Source organism: Myotis lucifugus, unplaced genomic scaffold, assembly GCF_000147115.1.
Source record: "Myotis lucifugus unplaced genomic scaffold, Myoluc2.0 scaffold_329, whole genome shotgun sequence".
Taxonomy (NCBI): domain Eukaryota; kingdom Metazoa; phylum Chordata; class Mammalia; order Chiroptera; family Vespertilionidae; genus Myotis; species Myotis lucifugus.
In genome coordinates this window covers 769,709-791,723 of record NW_005871377.1, presented here as the reverse complement: position 1 = coordinate 791,723, position 22,015 = coordinate 769,709, and the positions used below count along the sequence as shown (strand labels likewise).

General features: G+C 52.6%; 2 protein-coding genes across 2 annotated transcripts; both read right to left on the bottom strand.

The window, feature by feature from the left end:
* Positions 1–889: 889 nt before the first annotated feature.
* Positions 890–3,369, bottom strand: CSF3 (colony stimulating factor 3). The gene is made up of 5 exons (XM_014466227.2): positions 3,231–3,369; positions 2,926–3,080; positions 2,461–2,568; positions 2,180–2,326; positions 890–1,857 (listed from the first exon to the last, which is right to left on the bottom strand). The coding sequence occupies exons 1-5, from the start codon at positions 3,241–3,243 to the stop codon at positions 1,693–1,695; spliced, it is 588 nt and encodes a 195-aa protein (XP_014321713.1). The 5' UTR covers positions 3,244–3,369; the 3' UTR covers positions 890–1,692.
* A 6,064-nt stretch (positions 3,370–9,433) lies between these two features.
* Positions 9,434–21,951, bottom strand: PSMD3 (proteasome 26S subunit, non-ATPase 3). Its single transcript, XM_006100811.2, has 12 exons — positions 21,537–21,951; positions 19,051–19,241; positions 17,491–17,628; positions 15,734–15,870; positions 14,749–14,939; positions 14,476–14,579; positions 12,191–12,305; positions 11,973–12,092; positions 11,749–11,852; positions 11,350–11,505; positions 10,059–10,109; positions 9,434–9,901 (listed from the first exon to the last, which is right to left on the bottom strand). The coding sequence occupies exons 1-12, from the start codon at positions 21,751–21,753 to the stop codon at positions 9,824–9,826; spliced, it is 1,602 nt and encodes a 533-aa protein (XP_006100873.1). The 5' UTR covers positions 21,754–21,951; the 3' UTR covers positions 9,434–9,823.
* Positions 21,952–22,015: the final 64 nt, after the last annotated feature.

Below are 22,015 nucleotides of genomic sequence, written 5' to 3'. Positions count from 1 at the left end.
TCGGTTGCCTCCTACATGCCCCTTCTGGGGATCGAGCCTGCAACGCGGGCATGTGCCCTGGCCAGGAATCAAACCTAGACCTCCTGGTTCATAGGTCGGTGCCCAACCGCTGAGCCACACTGGCTAGGCCAAGGTACTTCTTTTTTTTAAATCCTCACTCAAGGATATTTTTTCATTGATTTTTTAAAAACTTTTTTAAAAAGTGGTTTAATAGTTGTGTTACGCATATGGCAGGCAAGATGAACATATTTTTTAAAATATATTTTTATTGATTTCAGAGAGGAAGGAAGAGGGAGAGAGAGAAATATCAATGATGAGAGAGAATCATTGATCAGCTGCCTCCTGCACGCCCCCCACTGGGAATGGAGCCTGCAACCCAGGCATGTGCCCTTGACCGGAATCAAACCTGGGACCCTTCAGTCCGCAGGCCGACAGTCTATACACTGAGCCACACCGGCTGGGGCAAGGCACTTCTTAATTCTATGTTTGTAGGCACCTGTGCGTGCAGATGGGCTGGAGTTCATGGAAGATGCTAAACTGCCCGGCTCTGCCAATATTAAATGCATCTGGACTGTTAAGGTTCCCCCTGAACTCCACACTCTCCTCTCCTGGTAGCAGTGTCCCATCTGCCTCTGTCTCCCCACCAGGCTGTGCTCCATGAGGGCAGGACCATGCCTGCCTGGCGCACTGCTGTGTCCCAAGCACGAGCCTCGTGCCTGCACAGAGTAGGTGCAAGATGCATACGTGCTAAAGGAATGAACCCTGATGAGCCAGAGGACTGCCCCTCCTCCCCGCACCTCTTCTCCCCCTCTGCCCTAGACCGCCATTCAACTCCCTGCCCCCCAGCCCCTGGCCAGGCACCAGCTGGACTCAAGAAGGAGGAAGGACATTTGCTAAAGACAAACACTTTATTAACACGAAGTTTGGCTACAATAAGAGAGTAGAGGTTGAGAGTGAACATTGAGCTTCCCTCTCACCCATCACATAATCCCCCTCCTCTTTTCCCGCCCACATTGCCAGCCCCACCCAGCAAGGCAGGTGCACGACCATCTGCACAGCCCTAGGAGGAGGCAGAGTACTGGCCCTGGTGGGGGTGGGGTCCCAAGCCTATGGGTGTCTCTAGAGGGCATCCAGAAGAAACGAGAGACACCCCACGGGCGTCAAGACATGCCCCCCAAAATCTTAAGAAAAATTAGATTACCCATCAAATTTGTGGGACCCCAGGGTCAAGCCTCCCAGCTCAGGCTGCCTCTGCTGGGCTTCATGCCCGTGGGGAGGAGACGTGAGGGGAAGCGAGGCCTGGCATTCGCACGCCACGCTGACGCCAGAGCGAGGGAGGGATGCGAGGGCCCAGCGGCGAACACTGCTGTTTAAATATTAAACAGGGCTGTCTTGTCTCCCACGTGGGAGAGCTTCTGATGCTTCCAAGGGCCCCAAGTCGGGTGCCCTCGGGGTCGGGGGTTCAGTGCCCACCACAGTCATCGGAGTTAATACTTGGTATTTACCTATCGACCTCCCAGTCCAGGGGACAGGAAGACAGGAGCTTTCTCTCTGCCACAGACAGAATGACACTTGGAGGTGGAGGGAAGGGCCCAGGAATCGGAGACTCCTTTCTGCTCTTCCCTGTCTTTAAATATTAGGTTTAAATAAATATTAAATAGAGATAAATACATCGGGTGGGTAGGGTTTTGCTCAGGGCTCGGCGAGGTGACGCAGGACGCGGAGGGCCAGCTGCAGGAAGCTCTGCAGGCTGGAGGCCACCAGGACGCCCCCTGCCCTGCGCTGGAAGGCCGAGGTGAAGGTGGGCACGGTGCCCTGGGTGGCCTGCACGCCAGGGGCCATCCCCAGGTCTTCCATCTGTGGGGGAAAGGACAAGATCAGCCAGCAGGCCCTGCCGGGTGGGCATGGTTGTCACCGATGACAAATGCAAAGGCCTGATGGGCGGTGGACGAGCACATGGCTGAGGTGGAGCCAGGGGCTGAACCCAGGTGTCTGGAGCTCCAGTGATCCCACTCCTGCCCTCAGCTAGGGGAGCGTGGGAAGGCCAGCAGCAGGAGGGTCCTGGGATGGGGCGGTAGCTCCCTACATACAGCCCGCCACCCCCCAGGTTGCCAGCACAACCCTTAGGGACCAGCTCGGTCTAGGTCCCTAACACTTGCCCCTCCCAACCGAGGCTCACCTGCTGCCAGATGTTGGTGGCAAAGTCGGTGATGTCCAGCTGCAGCATGTCCAAGGTGGGGCCTAACTCGGGGGAGATTCCTGCCAGGGCCTGCAGGAGGCCCTGGTAGAGGAAGAGGCCACCGTGGAGCTGTCCCAGGCAGCTTGTCTGGGGAGACGGAGCCGGAGAGTTAGGGGGTGCCGCTGGGATGCTCCCCTCAGGGCCCCAGCCTGGAGCCTGGAGGTGGGGCGCCTTCCAGATCATCCTTCCCCTCCCCGCCCTCCTCCCTTTCAGACACTCACCAGCTGCAGGGCTTGGCTGGAGCAACTGCCCAGGGGAACCTGGGGGATGCCCAGAGAGTGCCTGAGCAGCACCAGCTCCTCGGGGTGGCACAGCTTGTGGGTGGCACACTGGGGACGAGAAGGATGCTGAGTGCAGGGCACTTCATAGAGCCAAGCTGTCCCCCCCATCTCTCTGAGGTCTTCCCCTCCCTCCATGTCCTGCCAGGCTCCTCAGCCCCATTCTGCCCTCCACTTCCATCCTAGCACAGTCCCCAGAAGGTTCTCTCCCCCAGTTTCTTCCTGCCTTTCAGGGTTCCCCTTCTCCTACCTTCCTTCCCTGTCCCCGTGCCTCTCCGCTCCCAGGCCCTCCTGATGCCTCCCCATGCCTCCCTTCCCCTCCCTCAGCTCTCTCCTCAGTCCTCTTTCCCCTACATCCGCCGGGCAGCCTGTGTGCCCTCCCTGCCTGGCCGCCAGCCCCTCACTCACCAGCCTTTCCTGCATGGCCACGACATCAGCCTGGATCTTCCGCACTTGCTCTAAGCACTTGAGCAGGAAGGTCTCGGGCAGGTTGCGGGCAGGGCCCAGGGGAGTGGCTTCTCGCACTGTCCAAAGTGCGCTGTGCCAGAGGAGCAGCTGCAGGGCTGAGAGCGGGCGCATGGGGCTCAGGAGCCGTTCTCTCCACTCCCACCAGGGCCCCTTTCTGGGGCTTAGGGACCACCAGACCCTGGACCAGTCCATCCCCCCTCCCCTGCCCAGGCAGGCAGCCCCCGCATCCTGGGCAGGACACTCACCTATCAGCTTCATGGGGCTCTGGGCAGCGGGCTCAGCAGCGTCTGGCTGGGTCTGCAGGCTCGGGCTCTGTCAGGGACCAGCTCCGGAGGGCCTTTATACAGAAGCCCATGGAGGCCCGGGAGGAAATTACCTGCGACTAAGGCTTAGTAATAACTTCCCAGGATTTATGCAAATTTAGTGTCCAGGACAACGAAGGGGGGTTGAGACAAAAAGCTGTTTGGGAAAGTTTTGTGAAATTGTGGAATCCCTGATCCTTCTTTGACGTCGGTGCCCCCTCAAACCCTCTTCCGCCCCTTAGCCCCACCCAGGCCTGAACTGCCCCAGAGTGTTTGAACAGAGCCCAGAACAAAGGCTGAGCCACCGATCAAAAGCCTTGGAGGCTGGAGTCAGTCGGGTCAGACTGCTCTGAGGCTGACCTCCAGGCAGCCCCACCCGCTCTCCTGGCAGATCTGTGGGGCAGCTCCCTTTGCCACTTTCCCTTGGGATAATCAAGCCACCTGCTCTCTGTCCCTAAATTCTGAGAGGGAAGAAGCTGGTGGCCCCCATTCCTACCCCCAAACTCCCACTAGGCTGCCTTCCTGAATCCTCCCCTGAGAGGCCAGGGGCCGGGGGTTAGGGACATTTAGGGTCTTGCCTCCCGACCCTCCGCACAGCTTTATGGCCAGCATCCCAGGCTCCTGTCCTGCACTGGTTCGCTGGGAACTCCCCAATCCCCCCATGACTCAGTCCTTTAAGCCCCTGGAATCCTGGCAGAGACCAGAGGAAACCGGATGCCTGTCCTGAATGAAGCAAGACCCTTGGAGGCTCTTGGTTCACCTAACCCTGCCCTTCCTCCCCCCCTCCACCCCCCTGAACAGTGTCCCAGGGCTTTGGAGTTGGGGGTCTGGGACACGTGTCTTCCCAGGCCGGGTGCACTGCCAGCCAGGGTGCGTGTGCTGCCCCGAGGGGGAGAGGGCTGGGGGTGAGAAAGAGGAGACTCCCTGGCTTTGAATCCGCAAACCATGCCATGTTGGCTCTGGAAGGAACCTTGGAGACAAATCTGACCTCAGAGAGCTTAAGTGGCTTGCCAAGCAGCGACACCCAGATCTGCCCTGTGAACCGGCCAGAGAGGGAAGCGCCTGGTCCCGGGTCATGGGTAGCAGAGCCAGTTACAACCCGGGCCTCTGCCTCGGGCCAGGTCGCGGGGCCTACCCAGGGCAGTCCGGCCAAGCACACCAAGGCTGTCCGTCTCTGTCCCAATTTAGTCTGAACTGTGCTGGGGACAGAGGCATCAATCTTCACCGGAGCAGTGGGTGTGTCTCCTTGGGTGAGGTCATTTCTGGAACAGGGGTGCCCCCTGGTGGTCATAGCTGGCAGGAGCTTCACCTGCTGATCTGTTCACATCCTGCCTCAGGGCCCCTGTCCTGCGTGGAGGAGGCTTTGGCTCCCCACCCCCACTTTCAGGTAGGCATTTTGCCACCATGCACTGATTGGAGCCACCCCCATGGGGCCGGGGGCGGGGTTTAACAACTGTGGAGGGCGAGGAATTCACAGGAACAAACATGACCCCTAAAACCTCCGGAGCGTTCAGCCCGCCTCGGCCCGTGTGCCGAGTGAGCAGAGCAGGCTATACATCGTCAAATTCCTCTCAATAAGCCTGTTCGGAGGGAACTAGGACCCTTTCCCCTTTGACAGAAGACAAATCTGACCTCAGAGAGCTTAAGTAGCTTGCCAAGGAGCAGAAGCCAGATCTGCCCTGTGCCAAAGTCTTAAACTCTCAACCATCACGTCTAACCAGCGTCTGGCCTTCCTCACTCATGCCCAGGCCAGTGCTAGACCCAGACTTTTATCTTCACCTGCAGTCCAAGTGTATCGGAAACATATGTGCATTCTAAGAAGGGTGGCCAGAATGGTGGAAGGACTCAAGGTCATGATTAAAGAAAACAGGCTGTTTCATCTGGGGAAGAGGAGGGGCTGTTATGTGGTCTCGGGGCCAGAAGGGGACCAGAAGTGGAGCCACAGCCAGTTTTCAGCTCAACAGAAGGAAAGTGCTGTCTAGTGGTGTGAGATGTTGGAGGATGGAGTGGGCTGCTTCCAGAGGAAGTGATGAGCTGCCGTCCCAGGAAGCGTCACCCCTCCCACAGGGAGAGAATCTGAATGCTGGCTGGCAATCATGTCAGGCCCCTTCTCTTACACTTTTGTCACTTTTTTTTTTTAAGAAAAAAATTTTTTTTATTGATTTCAGAGAGCGGGAGAGGGAGAGAGAGATAGAAACATCAATGATGAGAGAGAATCACTGATCAGCTGCCTCCTGCACGCCTTCTACTGGGGGTTGAGCCCACAACCCAGGCATTGCTCTAACTAGGAATTGAACTGTGACCTCCTGGTTCATAGGTCGACGCTCAACCACTGAGCCACGCCGGCTGGGCTACACTTTTGTCATTTCAAAATGGATGTGGATTATTCTTGTAGATAAGGGATGGCCTCGGAGAAGCGAAGAGCCTTGCCCAAGATCACCGTCAAGGAAGGGCCAGGCAGATTTGCTTCCCAAGCTCCTGTGGCTCCCATCACGTCACCTTCCTGTTCAGATGGCTGTACTTCGTGGATAATGGCTCAATCTAGACTTCTGCCCAACTCAGGGGAGAATAAAGACCAGGCAGAGGGGAGAGAGCCGAGAGCTTGTCACTGGCCACGGCACATGCAGGCTGAGCTAGACCAAAATGATCTTCTGGCAAATGGTCTGGCTCCAGGAGTTATTCATCCTTCCAACTTCCCAAAGGCTTTCCCAGTGCCCAGAGCGGGCCAGCAACTTCCCCTCCTCATCCGTCCTGCTTTCCTCTGGCACTGGGTGTGGAGCATCCGTATACAGGCTCTGGAGTCGTTTATTGCAGACTTGGCCAGTGGGCCAAGATACGTACGTCCTGAGTTAAGAATGGGTTTTCCATTTTTAAATGATTGAGTAAAAAAATCAAAATAATATTTCATAACGTGTAAAATTGTATGAAATTCAAACCCCAGTGCTCATAAACAATGTATTTGCATAATGTTTATAGCCTCTTTCAAGAAGGGCGGAAGTGAGTAATTGTCACAGACCATATGGCTCACTAGCCTAAAAATGTACTATCTGGCCCTTTAAGAAAGCTTGCACGCTATGTGTACGGTAACACGTGTGTAAGGAGACAGGCAGAGATGTTCTTTGCAGCATGGCTTGTAATAGTAAACAGATGCTCACCAACGGGAATGGCTGAAGAAATTGTGGTCCATTCATACCACATATGCGTCCCTGCCACCCCCTGACAAACTCCGAGAGGAAAGGAGTTTTATTCCATTTGGAACAGTGCTGGGCTCGTGTCAATATGATTAGACCTCAAAACCAATACTGAGTGAAAAGAGCAAGTTACATTCATGCGATACATCATTTACAAAGATCTAAAGACTCAAAACAATACTATAAATATTTTATTGATTTCAGAGAGGAAGGGAGAGGGAGAGAGAGATAGAAACATCGATGAGAGAGAATCATGGATCGGCTGCCTCCTGCACGCCCCCCATTGGCGATCGAGCCCGAGACCCAGGAATGTGCCCTTGGCCGGAATCAACCCAGGACCCTTCAGTCTGCAGGCTGACGCTCTATCCACTGAGCCAAACTGGCTAGGGCAAAACAATACTATATTTTGTAGTAAAGGTGTAAAAACAGAAGCTGGAAGGCTGCCCATTGAATCCATCAGTGTCTGCCTTGGGAAGGAAGGGAGGGGCCTGGGGAATGAACAAGATGGGCTTCCAATTCATTGCTAATATTTTTACTTGGATTAAAAACTTGACACAATAACAAAATGTTAACATTTATTAAATGCGGGTGGAAAGTACATGGGTGTGGAGTGCGGCTACAGCGTTTGGACAGGTTCTCAGACTAATGAGAGGGCATGATCCTCTCGTGGCAAAGCCACGTGCAAGTCCCAGCACAATTATAGCCAAAGGCTATGGCTGTAAGCTTGACCTTATGGTCCCAACCTGTGGTCCCAGTGGCTGAGTGATACGGGCTGCGGGAGGTGCAAGTAAACAAAGCTTGATCAGGTGCATGTAATTGAGTGGATTCGCAATCCTTGAGAACATTGTAAACAGCTTGACCACACCCTTACTTTGCCTTGTGGAATTTGGCTATAAAATAAAGACTCGGCCTGCAGGGCATGGTGCTATCTCTCTATCAGAGAAGGCAGCGTCCCACTTAGGCCCAGCTTTAATCTCGCCTGCCTTTTCTAACCCTTCACCGCCCCCCATCCCCCAATCAGGTTCACCCATGGCCATGCTGGCGTGGTTCACATGGGTATTTGTTATGTTATTCTTTGTATTTCTCTGTCGTTAAAAAAACAAAACTGGAAGCTGGACAACACAGTGGGCTCTCCAAGCATAAAAATGACACTGCTTCTCCAGGGAAAAAAAGCCAAACTTGGGGATGAATTACAAGAAAGTTCCGGACAGTTGAGCAGACAAGGTGAGCAAGAACCAGGAAATCATGGCAAATGACTCCAAGTCTACCCTCTCCACTCTGCTACCAAGTAAAGAAAGGGTCTGAGGCACAGAGGTTAACGTCTAGAAACAATTGCCAGGGTGGGCATCACCAGGAAGACTTTTAATTCCCACGAGACACGCTAAGCAAGTAAGAAAGAGCCTCAGCAGCTGCGTCTGTCCTCTGTACACATGTCCCCTCATCAGACACTCAGAGAAAGTCACCCTCAGAGGTCAGGGAAAGTGGTCGAGGGCCAGGACAGCCTCGTGGGGACAAAAGCTAACCAACCAGATGCTAGAGCCACAGACAGGCTGGGAGAAGGCAGTGTGGCCTGGCGGAAGGGAACCTGATCTTGGCATCTCGCCGGCAGTCACGTCCCACCTGAGCCCGTCAGGGCATCCGCACCGGGAAGGACATGCCGGTGCTCACCATTAGTCCCCCGCCCCATTCCTCCTGGAAGGGAGTGGAAGGTCTGTTAGGTTTTCGAATTGGCCTGTAAGATGGGGAAAGGATTAGAATCCTTAAAAGTTTGGGCTCTGCCGGTATGTCTCAGTTGGAATGTCCTCCCAAGCATCAAAAGGCGGCAGGTTCAGTTCCTGGTCAGGGCACATACTCAGGTTGCGGGTTCGATTCCTGATAGGGGTGTGTGTCGGAGGCAACTGATCAATGTTTTTCTGTCTCTCTCTCTCTCAAAAAAAAAAAGTTTGGACAATGGAATAAAAACATCTTCCACAGAGACTTTGGGGGAAGTGCCATTTCACAAAGCAAACGTTTAGGGGGAGGTGGCAGCAGCATAAAGGAAATGGGCAATGCCAAAGCACTGTGACCAAGGCTGGGTGGGACCTGGAGCCACAGCCAGGCGCCTGCAACATGCCTTTCATGGAAATTAGGGATATTGGGGGATGAAATTCCGAAGTTGGTGATGAACACAATGTCCCTTTTCCAACAAACAAGACTTTCTTGAACCAGGAGTGCCAGCCCCTGGGAGGCCCTGGGAAGACAAATGCCCCTGCTCTTAAGAACTCACTAACCAGTTGGGAAAGTCTTTCACCCCAACTCCCTTTTCAGGAATTATTTGGTTACGGAGGGGTCTGGAAGCCAGGGGGTTAAACGGCTGGGACGCCCAGGGGATGTGTAGAGAATCCCTCCAGAAGTAGGGCGAGCAGCAGGAGAGGAATTCAGAAAACCCCAACGCATGTTCAGTTGACAGAACTTGACAGGAACCGTGTATGTGCAGCGATGACCAGGGGCAGCCAGAGAACACGGGAATGACTCAAAGGCCCCACAGGGAGCCCTGCTATTGGCGGCTGAGACGGAGACCCAGGCTGGCCTCTCCCCACCATCCGCAGCTGGTAGAGGGGGGCTGGGGGCCACAGGGAGCCCCCTCCAGCCTCACCTCTGCTCTCACCTAGGCGGAGACCCTCCTCTCCGCAAACCTCCCCTGAGAGTCAGGCTCGCCTTCTCTTTGATTCCCTTGAAGTCTGGATTCCTGTTAGAGCCAGGAGGTCACTGAATCGAATCCTGTCAGATGTGGGAAAGGAGCCTGAGAGGTTGAGGGATTTGCCCAATATTTTGTCTCTTCACCCTGCCCTTGCCTTCCTCATCTCCAGCTGTGGTCCTCAGATCACACCTGGGGCTAGGACCCCAAGACCAAGAAAAACCCTGTGCCTGTCAACAGTGCAGGTGTGAGAGCAGGCACAGTAACTGATGCACAAAGAGCTTTGGAGAATTTTTTATTGTTTAAAAATCATAATTGAAGCTTCAAAAACATACAATCCAACCCACGTCCCAATTCAAGTCCTCTACTCCCCGGAGGAGAGCACAGGCCTTTTCCCTCCCACCTGATGCCCACACCACTAGCCAGGACCCTGCCCTGGGGAGGCCACCTGCCCGCCCTTGGCCCTCCGTGTGCTAAGTCACGGGCTGGGGAGGGGCCCTGGGGCGAGGTGGGGGTGACTGGCTCTCTACATCCCCCGACCCCGCCCCACAATACGCAGTCTGTGAGCTGTGTGTGGGGAAAGGGGCCAGTTCCCTGGGTAGGGGACCCCGGGGGGAAAAGATAAAGAGCCAGCCCCCACTCACCCCACCCCTCCCCAGCCCCCCAGCTCAAGGGAAGCTGTCGTCATCATCTTCTGCCATTTCCTTGGCAAACTCCAAATCCTGCTGCTCTCGCTCTCGCCGTTCCTGGGGAAGGAGGTGGCATGAGGGCTCTCACTCCTCCAGACACACCCCAGGCCGGGAACTGCCCAAGCTTCACAGCTGCCCCAGACCTTCCAGAAACCCCTTTCCTTTCTGTAGGGCGTCCTACCTCCCAGTCTCCCCACAGCAGAGGGCAGCTTACCTCTGCAGACTCCAAGTCCTTGTTGTACGATTTGGGAGGAAACCTCATGGCCTGAAGCAGAGTAAAGAGAGGAGAGCAAGATGAAGTGGAGGCATTAACTTAACACACATTTATTGTGCTCCTTCTGTGTACCAGCACCAGGACACAGTAAGACAGGCTATTTAGTCTCCAGTTTAGTACAGCGGGGGAGCCAGGCATTGAATGAATTACTGCAATACCATGTGGTAATGCTAAAAAGAGAATGAGGAGACTCTGGGGTATAAATGACTAACCTCCGGATTGGGCAGGCAGGGGAAGGGCAGTGAGGGGGAAGAGTGAGGCAGTGAGGAATGGATGGTTGTGGGAATGAAGGGAAAGCAGTCCGGACAGAGGATGCAATGTCCGGCCTGAGTTCAGTGGGGGTGCAGGGGGGGAGGAAAAGGGGATAGGGGCCCTGGCCATTGTTGCTCAGTGGTTAGAGTGTCAGCCTGTACACAGAAGGGTAGTGGGTTTGCTTCCCAACAAGGGCATGTATCTCAGTTGTAGGTTCGATTCCCGGTCCTGGTCAGGGAGTGTGCAGGAGGCAACCAACTGATGTGTCTCTCTCACATCAATGTTTCTCTCCCCCATCCCTCCCTCTCTTTAAAAAAATCAATGGAAATGTATCCTCAGGTGAGAATTAACAAAAGAAAAAAAAGAAAAGAAAAAGAGAGGGGCACAGGGAAAGAAGGGGGGTAACGGTGTGTTGTGGAGCATGGCTTTTGCCCAACTGTAAGCAAGGCAAGTGATAGTCCCGGCTTCCAGCGGGAAGGAGACCGGAACAAACACAGAAGCCAACAGTACAGGCGCCTCACTCAGTGCCTGACACAGGATAAGGGCTCAACAGCCTTTGTGGGACTAGATACAGCCCTGCCTTTACACAACCTGGACTTCACTAAGTGCCTTAAGACGGTGATTTCATTTAATCTCATCAACCCCGTGAAGCAGGCAGGGCAGGTAATACCTCACTAGCAGCTTCACAGGGGGAGAAACAGAGCCCCAGAGAAGGCAAATGACTCCAATTTGGAGCCAAATCTAGAACCCTGACCTGCGAGTCTCTGTCCTCCTTGGCAACGAGACCCCTTAAAAGCAACAGAAGGTGCTACAGCCCCACAAGCAAAGTTCTTCGTCCCCTGAGGCCCCGTCCTCACAGGGACTTTACAGAGACGGGCTGGGAACGGGGCCCCAAACCACACCAATCTTCTCCGAGGAACCCACGTGAAACAGGTGCTGTGTTGCTGCCAGCCGGCGCCTGCAGCCGAGCGCTCCTCACCTTGACAGACATGTTGTGGATGTCGAGGCAGAAGGAGATGCGCTGGTGGAAGGCGAGCTGGGGCTCCCGGGTGGAATAGATGTCGATCATCTCCTTGGACTGCACGTAGCCCTTCTCGTGGTTGATGCTGGCCTCAATGACACCGTCCCGGATGGCCTGCGGGCCCCCAAAGCGAAGGAAGGTCACCAAAGAGCCCACCCATCCTCTCAGTCCCAGAACATCTTGTCCCATCTCTGTCTCCCTTACACTCTCATACATTCACTCACATACACACTCTCTGGCAGCTTCCTGCAAGACTGGCACCGCTCTACCCACGCCCCGCCCTGGCCCATTTCCTCCCACTCCCGTCCCCTGAAATGAGGCAGGAAGGTGACCCCTGCGGCCCTGGACAAGCCCCACCTTGGCAACAATGAACTCCGCGTCCTCCGGGCTGTCCAGCTGCAGCTTCTGGGCGATGTCAGCCAAGGAGATTCGGGAGTAGGAGAGGCTGATCATGCGCACACCTGGGAGGGAAAGGAGTGGTGGGTGGGCAGAGCAGACCCTTCACTGCCCATGGACACCCACAGGGCTGTCCCCGTCCCTGGGTCCTGCTCCTCCGGTGGCCCCTCCGCCCTGATGCACACCTGTCTTAATGACGTTGTGCCGTAGCCGGATGATGAGGGTGTAGGTCCCATCTGCTTGAAACTTCTCCCCAAACTGATCCAGGACCTGGTTGAACTTGGCGAGGTTTCCTGTCCTGACAGCTGCAGGGGGGAGAGGAGCGGGTCAGAGGATGCAAAGGGACACACCCCAGAGGCCACAGGCCAGGGCTCTGAAGCTCTGGGAGGGGCACTGGCCTTACCTTGGGTCAGAAGGAAGTAGGGCATGAGTGAGCGCTTGAGAGACGGCTGGCGGAACTGCAGCCGGTCCGGGATCTCCCCCAGCAACAGCTCCACCACAATCAGAAGCTTGTGCACCTGGCAGAGTGTGACACGGGAACACAGTGGGCAGGGGTCCCCCCGGTGGAAGAGAATGAAATGGGGCTTCAATTCAGTCAGACAGCCTGGGAAAGGGGACAGCGGCACTGTGATTAGGCCACGGAGACAGGAGGATCCCTGAGCCTGCGCTGGGCAGGGAGTCCGGGCTCCGCCTGTGGAGCCAGGCACTGGGAGCATCGGACCCTCTGACCACACTTCACCCCGTGTCCTTCCATCCGGCCAGTCGGCACACACTCTGCTCTGAAGTGGCGATGCTCCAACCCCCCAGTACCTCGCATGCGACTATATTGGGAAATAGTCTTTGAAGAGGTAATTATGGTAAAATGAGGTCATATGAGTGGGCCCCAACCCACTATGACTGGTGCCCTTATAAGAAGAGATTAAGATACAGCCATGCACAGGAAGACCATTCGAAGACGCTGGAAGACGGCCACCTACAAGCAAAAGAAAGGCCCTCAGAGGAATCCAACCGCTGACCCCTGACCTTGGACTTCTGGCCTCCGGGACTGTGAGGAAATACGTGTCTGCTGCTGAGGCCACCAGGCTGCGTTCCGTGGGAAGGCGGCCTGAGCAGACTGAGACAGCAATGGACGCTGGTGAAGCATCCTGGGAGCAGCAGGAGCACCCCAGGAGAGCCTGTGGCTCTCACTATGGATGAGCAAGCTTCCAGAGTGTTCTGCCGTGGACTCCACGGCCACTTACAGCTCGCTTCTCTACTGTGCTCTTTACCCCATTCCTTCCTGTCTCTTCCAAGGCCCTGACCTTCCTGCTCAAGTTGGGAAGCTCTCCCAACTCGGCTTCTTTCCCTCAAGCAACCACACCATCTCTTCCTGCTCCCTCACCAGCAGTCCACTGACCGCATTCCAGCTCTCTCTGCGCCTTCCTGCCACCCAGCTCCACCAAAGAAAACATGAAACTTTATTCATCTATAGTGAAATCTGGTTTAAAAACACTGCTTTACCTTTCACCGTCTATCCCCAGTATGTGGACACAGCCTATATGTTCATCATTCATTTTTAGTGATTTTTACAAAGAACTTTAGTGTATGTCCAGTATTGTAAACAATCTCACATTCTGCACATGTACTGTATGTGTCTGAAAAGCCATTCCTTTGAGAAAATTCTTCCCATCTTTCAAAAACCAGATCTTTAAGATCTCTTTAATTATTTGACCAAAATCAAACCTTCCTTTCTATAAACTTCTGAACAGAAAACAACCGATTCTCCTGCCACACTGACCTAATCATTTTATTTTTTTAAATATTTTTATTGATCTCAGAGAGAAAGGGAGAGGGAGAGAGAGAGAAACATCAATGATGAAAGAGAATCATTGATCAGCTGCCTCCTGCAGGGCCCCTATTGGGGATCGAGCCTGCAACCTAGGCATGTGCCCTTGACTAGAATCGAACCTGGGACCCTTCAGTCCGCAGGTGGATGCTCTATCCACAGAGCCAAACCAGCTGGGGCTCATTGTGTGTTTTTTAATCTGTTCTCTTTCATGGGCACTAGGGCGTTGATAGTGTGTTAAGGTGGGAGCAAAGGCTCATACGTAGTTGGGAAAGCGGAGTCCAAATCTGGCTACTAGGCCTCAAGCCTTTCTGAGTCAAAGTTCTTTATGTATCTCTTCCAGGGCAAATACCATTTCTTATCCTTCTTTTTTATTCCTCACAGTGTCTTAATACCAAGGCCAGCACTCAAATAAAATAAAACAAAAAGCAAACAACCCTTGGTGACTGACGGTTCTCGGAAGGGTGGGTGGGAGGGGGGGAGTGCAAGGTTTATCTCCACCTGAATCAGCCACCCTTCTGATTTTCTGGGGTCCCTGGGCACAGGCAACACTGCTCCCAAATGGGCACCTAAGGGACCAGGGAAGAGCCAGCATTTTACCAACAATCCATGCCCAGGATTGGAATGACCACAAGAAGCGCTAGGAATCGGGACACTACCAATCTGCCAAGAACACTGTGAACATAAACTGCCAGAGGTGCAGGTGGCATCTGCTTAATGTGCCCCGAACAATGTTGTGCACAGGCATCTGATGCAACCTCTGGGATAATGAAGACTAAGGAGCCTTCCCGGGCCCCCACATAGGGAAGCAGAACTAAGTTATCAGAAGAGCAAGTAGCAAAGGGATGAGAATTGTTGCTCACAGTCTGTTTGAAGCCGACAGCTGTGTGCTGAGGGGCCTTGCGAAGGGCATTGGTCATAGTTCTCCGGGCCTCTGAGTATTCCAACTGGATGGCTTTGATCCGCCCTGGGTGTGAGAAGAGAAGAGTGGGTCAAGAGAATGGCACCATCCAAGCCCCCTTGCGAACCAGAGTGCCAAATGCGTCTCTATGCACCAAGTGCACCAAATTTTTAGAAAATTGGCACCAAGTAAGCCCAAGACACCTCCTGGCGTGGGGGTTGGGCCCCCTGCTCACCTGTGTAGTAGAGGTACCTCGCCCACTCGTTGTTGTTGGCCTGCTCAGGGAACACGGACTTGGACACCAGCTTCTCAGCCTGGTCGTACAAGCTGTAGTGCAGGTAGTTCCGCAGCAGGAGGTTCAGCAGGGTGGCCTGCCCATCTGGGTCGTGCCGAAGGGTGGCTGTCCGGAGCCGAGCATGCAAGAAGCTTCAAGAGGAAAAGAAAGAAATGTCAAAGGTCTCTTCAAACTGCTTTTGACCTCCCTGTTCTTTCTCCATTCCTAAGAACGGGATACAAATTGTTTTTCTGATTATCCACAGATTATTTAATGAACTATTCTAGGTCCACAGAAAGGACAGAACTCTGCTCTCAGGGAGTTTGCATTCTAGTGGAGGAGACAGAAAATGGTCATGATGAACAAGCGTATATGCTGCACGGAGAAACCAGGGTAAGTGCAATGCAGAAGGTGGGGAGGACGGGGCTATGATTTTAATATGTTTTTATCGATTTCAGAGAGGAAGGGAGAGGGAGAAAGAGATAGAAACACCATCGGCTGCCTCCTGCACACTCTCCCTGGGGATCAAGCCTGCAACCCGACATGTGCCCTGATGGGAAATCAAACCAGGACCTCCTGGTTCATAGGTCAACCACTGAGACACGCCAAAGGGCACCACTGCAGGTTTTAGAGGAGTGAAATGTTTTCTAACCTGTCATCTACTCTTTAGCTACCAATCAGCCCTCCCTGATGTGGGGTGAAGGGAAGAGACTGGGAGGACAGTTCCTAACCAGCCGTGGTCATCTCTGTTTCTCCCTCTAATATCAGTCTCTCTCTTAACCCCTATATGGCAGAGCATGTGAAGGGCATGTGAACCACCACCCCCATTTCCTCTGGGCACTTTACATCTACCAGCTTATCACCCTCTGCAAGTCACAGCTCTGTGGGAGTGACTGACCACATCTCCGACCCAAGGGCCGAGACTGAGACCCTTGGCCACCTGTACCTGCGCACCACATCCAGCTTGTCCAGAAACTCATAGACCCGGGCGTGGTAATAGTAACACTTTGCAGCCAAAAGGTCCAGGGCCCGGCGGTTCTGAGTGCTGATCTTCTGCATCAGATCATCAGAGATCTTCTGTGCCTGGAGAGGCAGCCGAAAGAGAATTAGTTCCTCAAAAAGTTAAACATGGAGCCATCATATGAGCCAGTGAGCAATTTCCCTCCTAGGCATATATCCAAGAGAGCTGGAAACATTTGTTCACATAAAAAGTTGCACACAATGTTCATAGCAGCATTATTAATAACCAAAAAGGGGAATAACCCAAGTGTCCACACCCGATGAATAGATAAACCAAGTGTGCTGTATCCATACACATTATTCAGCCTTAAGGATGGAGTACAGATACATGCTACAACATGGATAAACCTAGAAAACATGATGTTAAGTGAAAGAAGCCAGACACTCTTATGGAAAATCCATGAGACAGATCAGTGCTTGTCAGAGGCTGGGGTGAGGGGAATGACTACTAATGTTGGGGTGATTCAACTGTTCTGGAGTTAGTGATGATAGTTGCACAATATTGTGACTATACCAAAAAGAGTACACCGAATTGTACTCTTTAAAGGAGATGAATTACATCTAAAAAACAACCAGTTGCAAGGAAAGGAAAAAAATCCAGGGAATTGAGGAGTGGGACCTATAATTTTTTTTCCTTTTTAAAAATCTCACCTAAGGATATTTCCCCCCATTGATTTCAGAGAGGGTGAAAGGAAGGGAGGGAGGGAGAAAGGAGAAGAGAGAGAGAAACATCAATTGTTTGCCTCCCACACCCACTCCGACCAGGGCCAGGCATCGAACCTGCAACCCAGGCATGTGCCCTGACCAGAATGAAACCCGCGACCTTCTGGTGCATAGGACGAGAATCTAACCCACTGAGCCATACCGGCGGGCTGGACCTGTCATTTTTTGCGTGTGCTCTTGGGACAGTGGCTATGACTGACAAAGAAGCTGGTCCCAAGTGGAGGAAGTGGTGACTTATAATGTAATATCCAAAATGGAGTTGTTCAGACCCATAATAAGAGGCTACTTGCCCAAGCCAGTGTGGCTCAACTGGCTGCAGCAGCATCCTGTGCATGGAAAGGGTGCTGGTTTAATTCCCGGTCAGGGCACATACCTAGGTTGCAGGCTCGATTCCCAGTGGGGGGCATGCAGGAGGCAGCTGACTGATGTTTTTATCTTATGATGTTTCTTTCTCTCTCTCCCTCTCCCTTCCTCTCTCTGAAATCAATAAAAACATATTTAAAAATAAAAAATTTAAGAAAAGCGTGAAAGCTTACTATATACAGATTGTGCTAATTATTTTTGATTATTTTACTTAATACCAACAATAATCTTGTAAATTAGGCATTGTTTTCCCCACTTTACATACAACTAAGGGAAATTAATTTGCGTTAAGGTACAGCTGGGATTTGAACACAGGTCTTTCTGTCTCCAAATCTCCTACTTTTCCCCAAAGAACCCACTAGACTGGTATTGTGCCATGGCCAGGTACACAGAATGACCACTGCCAGCCCTTTGCTTGGTGCCCGAGCAGGAGTTGTGGGGTCTCCCTGACTGTGGGGTTAGGTGCATCCCCACGGGGGAGAGCCTGGGGGATGGCTGATAACCCAGGGACTATGTCCTTTTTTCACTGGAGGTGCTCTCTCCCGCAAAACCCTGGCACTGCCGGGCCACGTGCATCACTCTCTCTGAGATCAGTACCTCCTTGTAGCGCTTGCTGTTCATCAGGAAGATGACCACGAGGAGCTGCAGGTAGGCTTCCACTTCAGGCAGGAGGGGCGCCGAGGCAGCTTTTCCTGTCCGGGGACGGAACTGGAAATCCACTTCTGTGTCCATGGGCTAGGAGAGGACAGGCGTTACCGTGGAAAAGCTCAGTCACATCGGTCAACCAAAAATGTATTAAGCGCTCACTATGTATTCAATTGGATGCCTAATATAGGCCAAGATTTTCCTAGGTGCTGGGGATAAAAAATTAAAGATGACAGTGTCTTTCTAAAGGGAGTCAAGGAGGCTGGCAATACAATACATTAGAAAAGAGGGTTACAGGAGTGTAACAATTTTACAGAACGCAATGGGGACAGAAAGGATGATGCAGGACCTCCCAGAGAGCCAACAATCTTGGTGGTGAGAGTAAACCACCACACGTGGAACTACTACAAATTCTATCAGTCAGGGTTTAATAAAGTGACATAACTTTAGAGATGAGATCAATAATAATGAGACAAAAAAATTTTGTGTGTGTGTGTGTAAACAAAAGAAATTTTGGGGAAATGTACTTACACATAGTACTTATTTTCAGATTTAGTCATCAAAACTGGAATAATGTGAACAGATCAAAAAGTGACCATGATGGGTGAATTTAGGGACATATAGGATTTTAGGTGGCTGAAGGTCAATGATGTTTTAGGGCAGCGGTTCTCAACCTGTGGGTCGTGACCCCTTTGGGGGTCGAACGACCCTTTCACAGGGGTTGCCTAAGACCATCGGAAAACACATATATAATTACATACTGTTTTTGTGATTCATCACTATGCTTTAATTATGTTCAATTTGTAACAATGAAATTGGGGGTCACTACAACATGAGGAACTGTATTAAAGGGTCGCGGCATTAAGAAGGTTGAGAACCACTGTTTTAGGGAGATGAAGGTGGCTGAAGGGTCAAGACTTGGACTGTGTGCCATGAATAATAAGGGCGATTTCACAATCAGAAAGGAAAAGGAGAGGCCTCTCCTGCATAGAGACCACTACCGCTATCGAACTACCTTCCTCAGCATTCGCTGTGTGCCAGGCACCACTCTAAGCGCTTACCCATACTCCTCCCCGGCCACTGCCCCCAAAATCTGTCCATCACATTCAACAAATAAAGAAAATGAGACACAAGGAGGTTAGGTTACTTGCTCAAGTCCCACAGGTACCAAATGGTAGAGGTGGGATTCAAATTGAACTCTACCTCCAAACCCTGTGCTCCTGACCCCGCCACACATCCCCCATAGTGAACTCAGAGGCGATGGCACCTTCTCCTAGGACAACGGAGACGCCATCCGATTGGAGGAGAGGTCTGTGTTGGGGGCAGCAGGAAAGGAGTTTGGAGGAAGGTTCCTGATTCCAGCTCCTGTCCCTGACTCGGAAGGATGACACTCCGGGCAGAAGGATGGTGCCCTTGGCCATGGGCAATGGGCACTAAAATGGCTGCTTCAATTCATTTCTCTGCGGCAGCAGGTGACAAGACAGAGCTTTAGGATGCGCCTGACTCACTCACCTCTTCCAGGAAGGGGAGCAGGAAGTCTCGAGTGGCATTGTTTGAGGTGAAGAAGCCATGCACAGCCTTGTATAGAACATAGTGGTTGAGGCGGCGTGACGTGGAAGGCAGCATCCGCAGGGCCCTCAGGACGTAGCGAGGCTCCTTGCCGGACACTGCCTTCTCCAGCTGTCTCACATGCTCCTTGATGTCTGTGAAGGACCAGGGGGAAAATGTTACTTCCAGCTCTTTCTATCCCTCCCTACCCCCTCCCCACTCCAGGTAAGCAGTTCTAGGGAGCCTCTTACAAAAGGGCAGAACGCGGCCAATCACCTCTTTTGCCCTAATAGAGTTCAGCAATACTTATGGATGCCATACGGGGATTTTAAAACATCACCAAGTGCCAAAGAAAAATAAAGCTGGGGTGGGGAAGGGGTAGAGAGAGGAAGAAAAAGCAATGATGAGAAACAAAACCAACCCACGGATATTTATCAGATCTCTAAATAAGAGAAGACTTTCTAAATGTAAACAGTGGGAGAAATCACACACACACAAAACTGATGAATTAGATTTCAACAAAAGAAAAATATCTGCAACAAATATGACCAAAGATGCTCATTCTTATTCTACAAAGACCTTGCATAAATGATTAAGGTAACTATGGGGCGAACAGGACATTTCTGCCGGTATAATGTAAACCAATACGTTTTCCTGGAGAATGCCTCTCTAAAACCTTAAAAACATTAACCCTTTCGACTCAGGCATATGGATTCTAAACTGAAGAAGAAATTAGAAAGGTAGATTAAAAACTTGGGCAAAAGATGATTGCTGCATAGCTATTTATAAAAATAAGAAACTGGACACACTTCAATGTCCAATAAGGAAATGCAAGCAACTAGTAGTTTCATCACCTCTGTATACTTAGCACAGGGTGCTGGGCGACATTAATCATATGATATAAGGATAACAGCTAATATTTACGGAGGGTTCACTACGCGTTCGTCGTGTGCTAGGCACGGTTCTAAGCATCTTCATCTTCACAACAACCCAATCAAGTAGATACTCTTACTCTCAGGTAAAGAAACTTAAGTTTTGAACTTGTATTCTTAGCCACTGTATCAGGTAGTCAGTACATGTTTCTGAAATACACTGAATGCTAATGCTTGTGGGTATGTTAAATAAAAGCACACCAGGTCACCTGTATTAAGTTATGCCTGTTCCAAACTATACATATAACTCGATCTCAATTATAGGAGAGCAGCTTAAAAACTCACAGGAAAAAATGTTAACCATGGTTGATCCCCCTCCTCCCCCCTGCTACACTTCAGACTTCTCATATTTTCCAAAATTTCTACAATGAACACGAATCTATACTAATAATCTATACTAATAAAAGGGTAATATGCTAATTAGACTGGGAGACCTTCCGGACATAGCCATGGTGGTGGGGCCAGGCAGAGGAGATTGGGGGCGATCAGGACAGGAGGGGAGGGTAGTTGGGGGCGATCAGGACAGGAGGGGGGCAGTTGGGGGCGAGCAGGTCAGCAGGGGGGGGCTGTTGGGAGCAAGCAGGGGGGGGGGTAGTTGGGGGCAAGCAGGCTGGCAGGCAGGCAGGTGAGTGGTTAGGAGCCAGTGGTCCAGATTGCGAGAGGGATGTCTGACTGCTGGTTTGTGGGATCGGGCCTAAACTGGCAGTCGGACATCCCCTGAGAGGTCCCAGATTGGAGAGGGTGCAGGCCGGGCTGAGGAACACTGGCCCCCCCCCCCCCACGAATTTCTGCACCGGGCCACTAGTTACTTTATAGTAAGAAAGTGAAGTATTTGTAACAAACATGTACATACTTAGTAGGTAATGCCGAGCAGCACCTTTGCTACTGGCGATCGTTATTTTAGGTAAAAAGTTCGTTATTAGATGCTAAGCCCATTAGAGTAGGAGCTGATGCAGTCAGCACCCTCACCCCCTCGGAACACCAGCCAGAAGCATAACTGCGCTCACTTCCGTGTGTCTGAGCCAGTTTCTCATGCACTTTAGAGAGAAAACCCAAGACATCGTCCAGTCCCACTCGATCCGAAACTGGGGAAAGAGCAACAGGCTCGGAGGGAGAAGGTGAAATGTGAACGCGGAGGAACAAGAGGACGTGGAGGGGGCGGGGGCCAGCGTTCCGCGTCTTCCCGACCCCTTTACACACATAAATACAAACAATGGTTCTAAGGGTCAGTCGTAGACCCCGGGCGCGACAGGGTCGGGATGTAAACGCGAGTTGGAGGGAGGACGGAGGAGTCCACACACCCAGGGAGACCCGTCCTAGGTGCAGTCCGGGCGGGTGGAGGTGTGTGCGAGGGAGGAGTCCCGAGCCCGGAGTAACCGGGGCTGGGGTTGGGAGTGTCGGGGCGGTGGGGACGGGAAATCTGGGGGGGCGATCCTTAGGAACCAGGGGTGGTGGAGGCTGCGCTGGGGTCCCAAGGAGAAGCTGATCCTGGCACGTCCCCGGCACAGACTTTCGTACCCTCCAAGGTGATGGTGTCCAGCTCCCGCTGGGAGTGCTCGGTCGCCGTCGCCGTCTTCCCGTCAGCGTCCCCCGTTGACCCGCTACCCGCCGTCGCCTCCTCTTTCATCTCCACATCCTGGGGGGCCGGGGGTGCCGGCGGTTCCTGTTCCCCTCCGCCCGGCGGCGGCTTCGCCTTGTCCGCGCCGCGGCGCCGCGCGGAGCCCTCCTGCTTCATGGCACACGGGGTCGCGGCCTAGTCCGGGGACTGAGGCCGGGGCCTCGCGTGAATCCCCGCAGCAGAGAGCAGGAACCAAGTCGGGCCTGCACACGAGCGCGGGATCGCTACGGGCCGCACGATGACGGAGCAGCAGCAAACCCTTTCCCAGCGCGGGGCCTGCTGGGAGACGCCAGGCCCACTGGGCCGAAGGCCGAGTCAACAAAGGGGAAAGAAATCAACAGCCGAGCGCAGGATGGGGGCGGATCTTCGAGGGAGCGGA